Source organism: Anolis carolinensis, chromosome 6 (assembly GCF_035594765.1).
Source record: "Anolis carolinensis isolate JA03-04 chromosome 6, rAnoCar3.1.pri, whole genome shotgun sequence".
NCBI lineage: Eukaryota > Metazoa > Chordata > Lepidosauria > Squamata > Dactyloidae > Anolis > Anolis carolinensis.
Window position 1 is genome coordinate 65,207,179 of NC_085846.1, and position 15,602 is coordinate 65,222,780.

General features: G+C 40.2%; 1 protein-coding gene across 1 annotated transcript; it reads right to left on the bottom strand.

Moving 5' to 3' along the window:
- Positions 1 to 869: 869 nt before the first annotated feature.
- On the bottom strand, positions 870 to 15,156 carry clec3b (C-type lectin domain family 3 member B). Its single transcript, XM_003228255.4, has 3 exons — positions 14,948 to 15,156; positions 4,897 to 4,995; positions 870 to 2,545 (listed from the first exon to the last, which is right to left on the bottom strand). The coding sequence occupies exons 1-3, from the start codon at positions 15,048 to 15,050 to the stop codon at positions 2,145 to 2,147; spliced, it is 603 nt and encodes a 200-aa protein (XP_003228303.3). The 5' UTR covers positions 15,051 to 15,156; the 3' UTR covers positions 870 to 2,144.
- Between the last annotated feature and the right edge of the window lie 446 nt (positions 15,157 to 15,602).

A 15,602-nucleotide genomic window follows, 5' to 3' on the forward strand; every position in this document is an offset into this window, starting at 1 on the left:
CATCGGAGGCCCTTCAGTTCATAGAAGTGTGGAAAACACACAAGCGTTGTTGGATTTAAGAAGATTTAACCCACTCCCCTGAATTGAGAGGATGAATTTATCTTAGCCTTAAAGTATTGTGAAAAATGGTAACAATACTCATTAAAAATAAAAGGACCAGCCAGTTTTAACTCCAGGTTATTCCTGACAGATCATTTTTGAGAAAAACCTTAGCCCAGTGGTTCTCAACCTTCCTAATGTCACAACCCCTTAATATAGTTCCTCATGTTGTGGTGACCCCCAAACATAAATCTATTTTTGTTGCTACTTCATAACTGTAATTTTGCTACTGTTATGAATCTTAATGTAAATATCTGATACGCAGGATATATTTTCATTCACTGGACCAAATTTGGGACAAATAACCCGATACACCCAAATTTGAACACTGGTGGGGTTGGGGGGTGATTGATTTTGTCATTTGGGAGTTGTAGTTGCTGAGATTTATAGTTAACCTACAATCAAAGAGCATTCTGAAATCCAGCAACGATGGAATTGAACCAAACTTGGCACACGGAACTCCTATGACCAGCAGAAAACACTGTTTGGTGGGCATTAACCTTGAGTTTGGGAGTTGTAGTTCACCTACATCCAGAGAGCACTGTGGACTCAAACAATGATGGATCTGGATCAAACTTGGCACAAATACTCAATATGCCCAAATGTGAACACTGGTGGAGTTTGGGGAAAATAGATGTTGACATTTGGGAGTTGTAGTTGCTGAGATTTACAGTTCATCTACAATCAAAGAGCCCCTTGAACTCGCCTTTATATGTTCTGTCTGATGGATTACTCTGAAGGATGCATCAAAAATATTGATCAAAACCATATTTATAACAAGTCTGATTCATTTATTTGCTGATTATCTCAACAGAAAGTGGCAATGATAATCTCAAACGTAAGCACTTATTGATGACTCTACTATATACCACCAACGATACAAATCTGAAATGTATTTTTATATTGTGTTTTATTGCAAACTACCCAACTAAGGCATCTCTTTCGTAGACTTCAGCAGAAGATCTGCTACAGTTCAACGATCTGTTACAAATATGAGGGCTACAACACTCATTATCTTCCCAATTCATTTAAGATAGAAACCTATTGCATTGCTTTCAGTCGACTGGGACTCTGTGAATGCAAGTGATGCAGGTGTGCAAAGAAGCAAATCCTATTACAAAGACTCAATGTAGAATTAAGATGACTGATCCAATTTTGTTGTGGCAGAGACTATTTCATGAACAGTGTCATCATTTCAGCGTTATAGGAGGGGAAAAATAGCACCGCTGCCACCTTGTATACAGTAACCTTCCAACATCCTCTATTCCACATGGAACATGTTTTTACTTCTTCCTATTGATCAGTTTTGCTCATGCTTTGCTCATCTTCTTTGCTCAAAATTCAGATCATATTTTCATCTACTATGCTAATCTCCCCCACCTTCTTCTTTAGAGTAAAAGGTTTTGTTTAGCTTTCTTTATCTCGACTTCTTTTAAATGGCATTCTATAATACCATAGCTGAGACAGAGACAACTTTTAGACCCCCCCCCCCCCCCCCATTTCAAAGGACTCATTTGGGCTGGCAATTTAGTAATGCAAAACATTAAACAATAGCAGCAGGCTCTGATAAATGTGCTTTCAGCTTTTTAGTCAAGGAGATGATAACCAGAACAATTGAACAAAAGTTGATTTACTTTGGTACAATCATCTGGAACAAAAAGAAGAATGTAGAAAAGTTGCATGCAATAACAAACTAATGCATCTTAAGTAATTTACTGTTTTTTGTTTTTGCAGAGTTCAAATTTTGCTCACATGCTGAAGCCATCCTAATACATTCTCTCTCTGTCAGTGTCTATAACTGAAGCCTTAGTAAGAAAAATGTTGCCGATGGTTTTGATGTATTCAGCCAATTAGATTTGCAGTGCAGATATAATTTATTCTACTCCATTAGTAAGCCAAGAGTATGTGTTCGTGTATATGTGTTTGCATGTGTGTATATCGCAGATATGTGTGTCAATTTGTGCACGTACATATGCACAGACAGCTCTAGCCCAAGTGTCAAACAATGTGTCTTGGTCTTTTCTTCCACGTCAGGAGCCCCGCTATTAAACAATCATGAACTGGCAGACATAAGGCAACAGGTCTCTGCACCTCTTGTCAAACCATTTGCCAACAGCAACTCCCGACAGCGCAGCACAGTTCTCGAGCTTCCCACCATCCGGTTGAGTTGTGATCTCTGTTTCCCAGTTCTTATAACGAATGGGACTGCTTGTCATGTCCACCCACTTCCCTTCCGCTGCCAGATCATTCACACCAAGCCAAACCTCTGTTTCGGGCCCCAGGCTCTTCCTCACGTAGTCATAGAGAGCATCGTTTTCATCTCCCGTCTGCGGGGTGCTCAGGGTGCCGCCTTGTGAGATGCAGTCTTCACTGGCCACGTGATAGGTCTTAGCGTTCGAAAAAGCCAGGAAACATTTTAGATTCACCTTGGTGCCTTTCAGACAAACTAGTGAGAGACAAAACGTAAGAGTCAATGGAGATAAAGTCACAACAGAAAAGCAGGGAGCTAGACTGTTTAATTGATGACCTCTGGAACAATAGATAGTATAATTAGAACAGGATAGACTCAACACTGGTGTTTTCATTAAGACATCCTAGTCTATTTATTTGTAGAAATGCTCTGACTCACTGCCTGCATATTATAATTTATTATGCTTTATTTTATTTAATAAAAGAACATTCCTAAAATAAAAAAGTGATACAACAGACCATAGGATAATTCTGCCTGAAATGCAGGCATTTATATTCTACCATATAAGGAAATACATTAAAAATATTCTTAATGTACTAAAAAGCAAAAATATATTATTCTAGGAGTAAGAACATGATTTATTACTAGCCTTAGTGAAATATAGACTTATCATAAATGCATGTTATATTATTCTTCTATATCTCTCTGTTAACCAAATGATGACATACTGCTTGGAAATCCTGACTATTAGTATTACTACTACTACTACTACTACTATTATTATTATTATTATTATTATTATTATTATTATTATTTTCTAACTGTCGTACTGGAACAACAATGATTGTTTACTTTAACTATAACAGTTTTTGGCAGTTCTTTGTTAGAACATTACCAATGTCCGCTGCCTCTAACCTAGCGATTTTATTTGAAGTGTTTAATACCAGTGCTAATGCTTTTTGCTTTTGCTTTTTGGTGTGTTTCTTTGCCAAGGTCTTTTGCATTTTTATATCGCCATTTGTTCAGATTGCTTTTCTTTTTTATATATTTGGTTTTGGTTTTTGGGTTTTTTTTCTCTCTCTCCCTTTTTGATCCTTTTTAAATCTCAGTTTTCCTACTTTCTATACAAACAAATGTTCTCACTCTTTCGATGTTAATTTACTCTATCTTATAAGGTAAAACTTCAATAAAAAAATATATTTTTAAAAAGAAACACTCTGCTTTGGAGTATAATGCTGCAATTTCTGATCCCAGTTGTTAGAACAATGGTTCTCAACCTGTGGGTCCTCAATGTTTTGGCCTTCAACTCCCAGAAATCCTAATAGCTGGTATACTGGCTGGGATTTCTGGGAGTTGTCGGCCAAAACACCTGGGAATCCATAGGTTGAGAACCACTGTGTTAGAAGAACTAGGGAGGACGGATGTTGCCATTCAACTCACCAAAGAATCTTCTGTACTATTTCATTATCCGGACGAAGGCCACAAGGTGGTGCTAGAGAGCGAAGGATAGTCCATTTTATGGGGTGGAGGATGGGTTGAAAAAGTAAAACCATTTCCCCTTGTTTTCCTGTTATTCTCCCCACTCATGCCCCCGTTGTGGAAACAACCCTAATGTATGATATGGGAAGGGCGGGAGGGGGAATAACTACTGAAAACGGGGGGGGGGGATGGTTTTCCTCCTTCGACTCCCCCCTCAAAAAATGGATTATCCTTCTCCCTTTACTGCCCTCTAGTAGCCTCCACCTGGATAATGGAACAGTATCAAATCTTCTTCAAACAAAACACTTCAGGTGGTTGTTGTATGTCATTCGGGCTGTGTGGCCATGTTCCAGAAGTATTCTCTCCTGACGTTTTGCCCACATCTTTCCAATGCTAATTAGGGTGATTAACTGCAACATTAACTGGCTTCCAACTGACAAAGGACTCTTGTCACACCCTGGACTTTCCACAGATACATATTTACCTTCCTTGCCTAGTCTCTCCATGCCTCACAACCTCTGAGGATGCCTGCCATAGATGTGGGCGAAACGTCAGGAGAGAATACTTCTGGAACATGGCCACACAGCCCGAAAGACATACAACAACCCTGTGATCCCGACCATGAAAGCCTTCGACAACACACAAAACACTTCAGCTCTACACCAAGGATGAGAGAAGGTGTGGTCCTCCAAGGGCTGTTGTATACGGTTTGGATCCATCCTATCTTCGAGACCGCATCTGCCCCTTTGAACTAGCATGAGCTCTAAGACAGGGAAAGAGAATAGCAGCAGTACTATCCTGCTGTGTCTGCAACCGACCCACAAGTGACTGAAATCTCTAAGCTCTTAACTATAGAGCCAGGAAAAAGTATTAAGAGACTTCCATCAAAATCCCCATTCATTTGAATATTCTTTTGCCTTCTTTCTTCTCCTGTTTGTTTTTGATTGCCCAGTAAACTACTCACTCATTGGACCCAATGGATCCCACCTTCACATGGCGATGCTACTAGAAAAAAAAGAAAGTAGATATTCTATGTTTTGCATCTGAAAGAGCCCATTGACTCTTATTACTGCGTAAGCTGAGCCAATTTTGTGGTGTGTGAAACCTCTAGTTCTTAGGTTTTATACCTGTTTGAAGTGCTTGCTTTTCCTTTAGCAGAGCCACCTCCTGGGAGATATTGTCTAACTGCTCCTTGAGATCCTCAACCATTTTGAGGCTTACTGCATCTGTTAGGGGAATAAAGAGATCAATTAGAATCTCAATTTACATTCAAATACGGGTTGAGCATCCCTTATATGGAATTCCAAAATATGTGAAAATCCAATATTGTCCATATGGCTGACACCTTTGCTTTCAGATGGTTCACTCTACACAAATGTTGTTTCAAAATGTGGTACAGTAGAGTCTCACTTATCCAAGCCTCGCTTATCCAAATTTCTGGATTATCCAAGCCATTTTTGTAGTCAATGTTTTCAATATATCATGATATTTTGGTGCTAAATTCATAAATATAGTAATTACAACATAACATTACTGCATATTGAACTGCTTTCTCTGTCAAATCTGTTGTAAAACATGATGTTTTGGTGCTTAATTTGTAAAATCATAACCTAATTTGATGTTGAATAGGCTTTTCCTTAATCCCTCCTTATTATCCAAGATATTCACTTATCCAAGCTTCTACCGGTCCGTTTATGTTGGTTAAGTGAGACTCTACTGTATATAAAATTATATTCAAGCTATGTGTATGAGGTGCATATGAAATATAAATGTATAAATTCTATACATCTATTTATTTATTTATCGTGTCAGAAGTGAACCGAGGGCAAAAGTTGTAATGTCCTTTGACCAGTAGCTGGTCACTTAGGAGTGCCTCTGGTGTTGCTGTAAGAAGGTCCTCCATTGTGCATGTGGCAGGGCTCAGACTGCATTGTCGTAGGTGGTCTATGGTTTGCTCTTCTCCACACTTGCATGTCATGGACTCCACTTGGTAGCCCCATTTCTTAAGGTTGGCTCTGCATCTCGTGGTGCCAGAGCGCAGTGCCTTCCAAGTTGCCCAGTCTTCTGTGTGCCCAGGAGGGAGTCCCTCATCCAATGTCAGGCACTGATTGAGGTTCTGGGTTTTAGGCTGCCACTTTTGGACTCTCACTTTCTGGGATGTTCCTGTGAGTATCTCTGTAGATCTTAGAAAACTATTTCTTGATTTAAGGCATTGGCGTGCTGGCTGATATTCAAACAGAGGATGGGCTGGAGATATCAATGCCTTGGTCCTTTTGTACAATGTTAATTCTAGAGCCCACTTTTTGCTTGATAGTCAAGCAGTGCTTCTTGTAAGTCAGAGCACAGCCCAAGGTAACTCCAGTATTGTGGTGTGCTGCAGTTCTCCAGTGGGATTCCTTCCTAGGTAATCTTCAGAGTTCGAGATGCTTGTCTGTTCTTAAGGTAAAAACACACACATCTGCGTTTTAGATTAGTTGGTGACCAGCACCAAAAAATGTACAAATGTCAGAATAGAAACATATACATTTGGGTATTAAGAAGCTGTCAAGACACAGAGGCCTTAAAGAGCCACACACACCATTTAGTCCAACAAAAGGTTTATTGCAAAACAATAATATGCTCAGAGACACTTAACTTCAGTGTCTCTGGCCAAAACTCAAAGAATTTGCCCAAACTGGGCTCCAAAAAACAAACAGAAAATAACCCGGATTAAACAGCAAGAAAACCCAGATTAAAACACAGTCAAAGCAAACAGCAAGCAAACAGCGCTGTAACCAAGAGTTCCAACAAGCAGCACTGTACCCAAGGAGTTAAATGCAAAGAGGAGTTATCCAAGCCAGCCGAGGTCCCACCATTGCCGTAGAGGAAGTCCAAACAAACGTTGTTTTCAAGGTGGTCAAAGAAAGCCGTAGTCGAGTCAGTCCAAGAGTCTAGGAAGGGAGAAAGCCACACTCACGATAAGCCAGTCCAAGTTGAAGAACCACAGGAACCATGAACACCAGGCTGTAGAACCCCAACCCCAACAGGAAAACAGGCAGAGACAAATCCACACAATACTGACACTTTGCCTTCTGCAAAGATTCCCCATTTCAGAGCCTACTTTTAACTTACACATCATTATCCGACGATGAGCTGGCCTCTACCCCATCATCATCTCTTACAGCTGTCCTTGTTTTCACACATGAACCCCTGTTTCCATCTCTCCAGTTCCTCCATCTCCTGTCAAGACTTAGATTTCCCCATGACTCGGATGTACCTCCCGTTTGCCAATACTCCCGTCCTGAAAACCCCACCAATGTGTTGCTAGAAGCTGGTTCTGCACATATGTTCCCAATCTCTTGTACCCTAGTCCAATCCATTGTGTTCTCCCCATCCTCATCACTCCCAGACCCATCACTCCCAGAGAAACCCATAAATGATTCATCATCTGTGGGAGCAGTAAATATATCCCGGAGCTTCTTCCTCTCCCGTTCTTTATCCTATTCCTGCTCCCGAGTAACCCTCTTTGTGCCTCTATTCCCATCCATCATATTTCCTTCCTTACTCATCGACTCCCCGCCACTTGGAAACCCTTTGAATGTGTCTTCATCAGTAAGTGCCATACATATATCCCGGATCCGTTCCCTTTGCTGTTCCTCATCTGACACCTGCTCACGATTACCCCTTCTTCCCCTCCTGGTACTGCTACTACTGCTTGCAAAATTACTTACTGACTCAACTACAACAGTCAGAATAGGAACATATACATTTGGGTATTAAGAAACACTGTCAGAAGCAAAGTTAAATGGATTAGGGATCAGCTGATTTTCCCTGTAATAGGCAGTAAAAACACCAAAAGCTTTGGAGAGCTTCTGTTTGACTATTTCAAAGCTCTCTGCTTTGCCGGTGATGGCACAATCATCAGCATAGATGCAACCAGGAGCGACTTGCAACATATACATATATGCAAATACAAGTATTCCAAAATATGAAAAAACATTAAAGTGCTAGACACTTCTGGTCCCAAGCATTTCAGATAAGGGATACTTAACCTGTAATGCTGTTATATGTACAGTCCCAACAAATTGCAAAATGTACAAAAAGGGGCAACAACAGATTATGCTCATCTTTCATAAAGGGTGCATCATGCTACATGGTAGAATTAAGGCAACAGGACAATACCTTATATGCTATGGCGTGATACTATGGAATCTGGGATTTGTAGTTTAGTAAGGAACTGGGGGGTGGGCGATGACCGACAGGAAGGTCTGGCATGGGCTGGCCCATGAAGTCATGAAGAGTCAGAACTGACTGAATGAATAAACAACAACAACAAGGCACCCTTTGGTAGAGAAGTCTAAAGACATTGTAAAATTACAACTTCCATGATTCTATAGCACTGAGCCAGGGCAACTAAAGTGGTGTCAAACTTAGTTGATTCTACGGTGTAGATGCACCAAAACACTGTGTTAAACTAAGAGAAGGTTTGGATTACATTTTTTTAACATGAGCTGTAGAAGTGATTGATACGCAACAAACAGGAAGTTACATATTTTCCAACAATGAAACCTTATCAATAACTGAGTTTATGTAAGGTAATCTCAATCTCTTTTATCTTTCTTTCACCCAAAATTCTTTTTAAACACATTTTTCTTTGCTCTGAGTGCCATACATCTTCTGCTTTGCACTGCATTGGTTTTAAACTGGCAAGTATAAATAATTGAAATAATAATAATAATAAGTGATGCTCTGAAGACCAGGGACATCTGGCAGCCCTGCAGATATTAATACAAGATCACTTCTTTTTATATATTGCCAGTACAATTTGCTTTCAAATCACAGTATGACTACACTGATATGCTATAACTGTGCTGTGTCCAGAGCATGGAAATGTTTCTTTTTGGAATGTTTAGCTGCCAGAATTATCCTGGCAAGTAGTCAGTGGCCAGGTTAGGAGGTGGATTTGGGGAAATATTGGTTGAAGCTTAAGATAGTGTCTATCTGAAGAAGAGAGGCAAGATAGCATTTCAATTTATGAAGTTTTCTTTGGATCAGCTTCTAATTAACCTTTACATTGCATAATTGGACAAATGGAACAAAGACAAAAGCAACTCAAGTAGCTGTTAATGCTCCATATTTATTTATTACTGTGTCAGAAGCGAACCGAGGATTTCATTGTAATGTATTTAAAAGCACAAAGTTAAAAAACGTGGCATTATACTAAATGTCATTTGACCAGTAGCTGGTCCATAGCAACTAACTATATCATTTTGTCCAACTATCCTCATTTGTCATTCCACTTTTTCAGTTGCTTTTAGAATGCCCCAGTTTCTCTCTCATTCTTCTACTATCTCCCCTTTGTCCTCAGTTATGGCAAACCGAGTTCAAGATGCAAAAGTAGTCCTTGTCCTTCCCAGTAAGCTCAGTCAAAAGTAAACTTCTACAGTCCCTCCTCCCATTTCCCCAAAAATAAGACCTACCCTGAAAAGAAGCCCTAGCATGCTTTTCAGGATTTTTGAGGATGCTTGAAATGTAAGCCCTACTTCAAAAAGAAGCCCTAGTTACAGTTCATTAACTGTAACAGTTCATTAAAAAGTCAATTTCGAAAAATAAGACATCTCCTGAAAATAAGCCCTAGTGCAACTTTTGGAGCAAAAATTAATATAACACCTTTGGCCCTCTGGATGTTTTGAATGACATCCATCCACAATTAAGGCTTTCTGGATAGGGCTGGTTCAAGTTGTAGCTAAAATCTCTGGAGGCCCAAATGTTCTCCTGTCCCTGACAATTACATTGCACAGTACCCATTTTATTTGGTAAGAAAGGGGCGCCAACTCCCACAAAACAAATGGCAAGAGATAAAAATGTTTTGTAGTCAGAGAAGCAAAGCACAGGGAAAATTATATACCACTCTTATTACTAGTTAACAGGCTACAGTAACACTGTATCACACAATTATTGGTATTTTCTTTTATCTCATGAAAACACATTCTAGGAAAGCATGTAGTTAATAGTACTCTAATTATAGGAAATCACTCATATCTGAACCCTGTTTTAAGCAGATTTCATTTGTCTATGGAGAGTTTCCAGTCATTTTATCTGCTGGTGTTGTAATAATAATAATAACAACAAAAACAACAACAACAACAACAATATTTTTATTTTTATACTCCGCCCCATCTCCCCGAAGGGACTCGGGGTGGCTTACGTGGGGCCAAGCCCAGGCCACAAACAATAAAAAAACATAACAATAAAACAATCAATCAACAATAAAACAAGTCATAGGTAAAGATACAGTAAATACACTATAATAAATTCCTGTTGTTGTTGTTACACCTGTGTCAAAAAGGGTGGCTTACCAGTAATGATTGCTGGAATTCTATGACCTGTTTATCAAATGTGAGTAATATTTATGCAATCACTGTTGGTAGGAAGTTCTCTGTCTTCCCAGCTTTTTTCAAACATACACTTAAGCACAATAATAAACAGCTGTAAAGTGCTATAATCATTTGCTGTTTCTGCTTCAAATCACCGTTTGATGTAAGGGGGACATTGTCAGAAAACTGACATATGAACTTAATGTAGTAAAGTAGAATGTAAGGAAAAATTACCAACAAGTGTTTTTTTTTCACTTTAAAAAATTACTCTAAATTGTTATGACAGTTTGTGCTCAAGTCAAACAAAGAACTTGTGGCTTTCCAGATGTTGTTAGGCTGCAGTTGCCATCATCTGTTAATGTTGGCATATGTTGGCTAGAACTCATTGGAGATACAGTCCAATAACATCCATACAATCCCCCACTTATGCTCTAAAGACTTGCCTAACTGGCTCTCTACCTCAGTGTCAACCAGAAATGATTCCTGGACGTCCGGGGAATTCTAGTCAGTAATGCAGGATAAAACTGGTTAACTTGGTTTTACCCTGTGTTAGGAAAGTCAGAAAATTCTTTTGAGTTTGGGTGATACTCTAAAGTAGTCCTGCGCTCTAGGATTAGTATAGCATCATCATAGACAATCCCTCATTGCCAAGTATGGTTGTCTTTCAGGGGTAGAGTATTGCCGTTGGGTTCACAAATTACTGTAAAGACCTATTCTGGATTTACACGATCTTTTGCAGTGAAGACATACATTTCCAGATGGAAGGTGGTTCTGACAAGGGTTTGCATGATGGACATGTTTATCCCTTCTGCCCTCTATTTGTGCCTCTGCAAAAACCACAGCACTGTTGGTAACAGCCGACCTCCAGTTAGAATGCTTGAGGGCCAGGGCTTCCCAGGGCAGTTCCAGACAGCACCAAATCTCACACTTTAATTAAGGTAAAGGTTTCCCCTGACATTAAGTCCAGTCATGTCTGACTCTGGGAGTTGGTGCTCATCTCCATTTCTAAGCCGAAGAGCTGGCGTTGTCCGTAGACACCTCCAAGGTCATGTGGCTGGCATGACTGCATGGAGCGCCGTTACCTTCCTGCCATAGCAGTACCTATTGATCTACTCACATTTGCATGTTTTCGAACTATTAGGTTGGCAGGAGCTGGAGCTAACAGTGGGTGCTCAAGCCACTCCCGGGATTTCAACCTGGGACCTTTCGATCTGCAAGTTCAGCAGCTCAGCACTTTAACGCACTTCGCCACTGGGCAAAAAAAAAAAAAGACAGTTCCTGTGAGCTGGTCCACACACAGACTTCTTGGTCCCTGGATGTCTGACTCCGTAGTCCACACTTCCTGCTTTGTTCCAGAGTTTGGCAGCCCCTAAAATGGCCACCGAAGGACATCCGCCGGAACCGACCAATTAGGAACAGACATTTGAAACCCGGGAAGAAACCAAGATTAAAGATCCCATGCTTTCTGAGTGCTGGGACAGACAGACATTGGAAGATGCAGATTTCCAGCTTAGAACCGGGATATTCCCGTACCTGCAAATCTTGTGTTTTTTTGCTGTTTGCAGTGATTGCTTCCATGTTTGCAGGGAACGGTGTCTGGCCATCCTCCTGTTTGCTGTGGGAGCTCCTGGGATAAAGGTAATGTCTGGACGGCCCCTGAGTTCTCTGTTGTTTATCCCACATTTTTTAAGATTAGCTTTAAGCTCATCTCCAAATCTTGATTTCTGTCCATCAATATTCTGTTTTCCATTCTTGAGCTAAAAGTAAAGTAACTGCTTTGAGACACCATTATTGGGCATTTGGACAATATGGTCAGTCCAGCGAAGTTGATCATGGAGGAATATCGCTTCAGTACTGGTAGCCTTTGCTTCTTCTAGAGTATTGACATTTGTCCACTTGTCTTCCCTAGAGATCTGCAGGATTTTTCACCATCATCCCCTTTTCCCTGTGCCAACATCAGCAAAGCCGCTCGCGTGACCAGGGAAAAGAAAGCGGACAGTTCTCATTCCTCTCCTTGGTCATGTGGATAGCTTTGCTGATGTGTCACTTTGTCAACTGCTGTGGTGACAGGGAAGCAAGTCCAGGTAATGGTGATAGTCCAGTGGGGTTGTACTGGGTTCAGCCTGACTGATCTGGACTCTACTACCATGTCTCAGAGGCAGTGTGTCTGAACAGCTCCATGGAATCTGGGACTGGTCCGAAGCAGAAATGCTCTGGATCAACCCCAGATTTCAGTGACTGTGTCAATAATTTATTTATTTATTTACAGTATTTATATTCCGCCCTTCTCACCCCGAAGGGGACTTAGGGCGGATCACATTACACATATAAGGCAAACATTCAATGCCTTGACATAGAACAAAGACAAAGACAAATGCAGGCTCCGAGCTGGCCTCGAACTCATGACCTCTTGGTCAGAGTGATTGGTCTCAGCTGGCTGCTCACCAGCTTGCGCCACAGCCCGGGCCTAAGATTTGATAAGCCTAAGATTTGAGAATGACTGGGAACCATTTCTATGACACTATTATAGCACAATAGTTCAGTTTTAACTGCCATGGCTGCATTCTTTGGGATACTGGATTTTGATGTTTGTGGAGGCACTGTGGGCCTCTGATGGAGAATTCTCAATGAATTCTCCATCAGAGAATTCAATTCTCAATGAATTCTCCATCAGAGAATTCAATTCTCAATGAATTCTCAATTACCTTGTAGTCCAAAAATAAATTTCCCAAGCTTTGCTCCTACAAGATCTGATATAACTACATTACTGTTTAATAAAGTTTGCAGGAAAGTATATTCCATGACAAGAAAGGAAACACACACAATGTTGACATCATCTATCAGAAAATGGCACACTGATAAATTTAAACAAGTAGATTTTGGGTTATTTTTTCCATAGCTCTTCACATTAGATGGGGGGAATCACATCTCTACTTCCTTTGTAAGGCTTCACTTAATGGATAAGGACATTTATATATTGAAATATGTTTCCTTCTTTGCATCCCTTGCCCTGCTTTAACTAGGAAGCTATAGAAACTAAATGGTACTACTGCCGCTCGCCTCAGACTTGAGAAGGAAAAGTAAGCTTGTTGCATCACCCCGTCCACCAAATAATGTGTGTGTCTTTGTGTTGCTTTTTGCAATTGTCTCTGTGTTCATAGTAAGGCAGGAATGAAGGGGTAGGAGGAAATGGCCATATAAGGAGGTACGAGCAGGCCAGGAACACAGCCGATGGGATATCACATGATTTCCCCGAAATCATGTGTTTTGAGAGAAACGAAAGTAATGAAATGTAATACTGCACCACAAATATGCACCAATGGTTTGATATGTGGGCGGTCGTAAACTGAACCCACTGAATTGTATAAATAGACACTTGACCCTGTCTGCGGGGTTCTCCCTTTTCAGCATCTAGTTGTGCGTGGGATGAACCTCTGCAGCTGCAGGAACTTTAGTAAACTGCTTTCTTTGGAAAAAACTCCAGTTGTCTGTCTCCTACTTCCACTGCGTCCGCACAGACACACGACAAGCCGAGAAGAGGGGAAGTCTGGCTTCCGCTACAATAGAAGATATAAACCAGAACAAATGAAGATGCATTCCACTTGTGAAGTTAATAAATGATCTGTTACTCATGTTTTCTCACACCGAATATTTCATGAGCAGACTTTGCAATTCCCCTTAATGGTAGCACATATTTTCCTCTACCGGTAAAATGATCATCTAAGGGCCCTTCCACACAGTCCTGCATCCCAGAATATCAAGGCAGAAAATCACACATTATCTGCTTTGAACTGGAATATATGGCAGTGTGGACTCAGATAACCCAGTTCAAAGGAGATATTATGGGATTTTCTGCCTTTATATTCTGGGATATAAGGTTGTGTGGAAGGGCCCTCGGAACCCAGAAATCCATAGGCTTTAAGATATTTAGTAGATACAGCTATTTATTAAAAAGCAACATTAGCAAGCATGACTTGAATGTCTTCTGGTAATTGCTGATAACTCTTCCCAACTCCAGGGATTGAACATTAAATCCCTTTTAACACTACTTAATTCAAATCTCCTACAAAAGATAGCAAAGCCCATTTAAATTCTCAAGAGACCTTTCCATAATTAATTTTGATAGAAGAACATACTAGTAATTATTCATTCTTTTTGCCTGCACTCTTCATGTGTAAAATGTCGGCAATATCCTCTTTCCACAAAATCCTTTGAATGTGCTTAGTGTAAGTCAGTGAAGGATAAGAAGCTAAAGTCACAAAGATTAAACAGAAGCAAATATAAGAATCCACTCTGTGGTTTTAGCAAGTTGGTATATAGTTCTGTGCAGATTATTATTGTGCTTCTCTCTGTTATATGTCAGCCGATTTGGTCAGATGGAACCATAATGATTCATCTGCTTTCAAACACTAGCAAAGCAGTGCAGATTGTAACATACAATACCATCTCATAATATAATTTGTTAATTTAGTAGTAGATTTTTTAAATACACAGAGTATTCTATCAGACTAGAAACAAATAAAGCTGACATATACTAAGTTAGGCCATTAATCCATTCAGCCTAGTTTTGGCTGTGGTTCTCCAGAATTTCAAGGAAGAATTTCTTCCTAGCCTTAACAAGAGATGCCATCTCTTGTGGTTTCTCATATAAAGTACTCACCAAGCATCTTCTGGCTCAGCTTCCAAAATCAGGTGAAACCAAGATAGTACAATCCAACAGGAAAAAAAGTTTTTAAAACCACTTTCACGCACTAAATTTAAAAAACAAAGAGATCACTATCAGATGGAGAAATGCCCCCCACCATGTGTCTGCCTGTTTTACCTCTCCTGGGGTCTGCCTTTTTCTTGGGTTTGATGTTTTGCTGAGTTGTCATCTGTGCCATACAAAACAGGCACAGAAGAAGGCAAACTCCTCGGAAGAGCATTTTCTGGCTGCTGTGATCCTTGATGGGAGTGAAGCTGAAGTGGTTTGATCTGCCTTGAGCTAGGCTTTAACCAAAAATGTCTTGCCAAGAAACCGTTCCAGATTCTTCTGTAGCATTCCAGTGCCTGGAGGATATTTTTAAAGATTATTGGGAGAGATCCAACATCCTTAAGGCTTTCAAACTCTCCCATAAACATGGAGGGTGTGTGCAGAAATGTAGATCTTTCTTTCATTTCCTAGATCTTGCTTAGATTTGAAATAAGTAAAGATGATTTCTTTGTCTCCTACTGATTCATTGAGACTATCGTATTGCATTGCTATTTTTTCACTATTACCCAAACTCTGAAGTTGCCAGCTTTTCAGCTAACCTTCATGTTCAACTTGATCTACAGACATTTAATAATTCATTTGATATCAAGATTTCTATTTCACATTTGCACCCTGATCAAGAAGGTTGTATGCATAAGGAGTCCTAAGGAGAGCCATGTTAATAAAAGATTAAAGCAGATATCCACAAACTGCAGTCTTTCAGCTGTTTGGGCCTCCATCACCC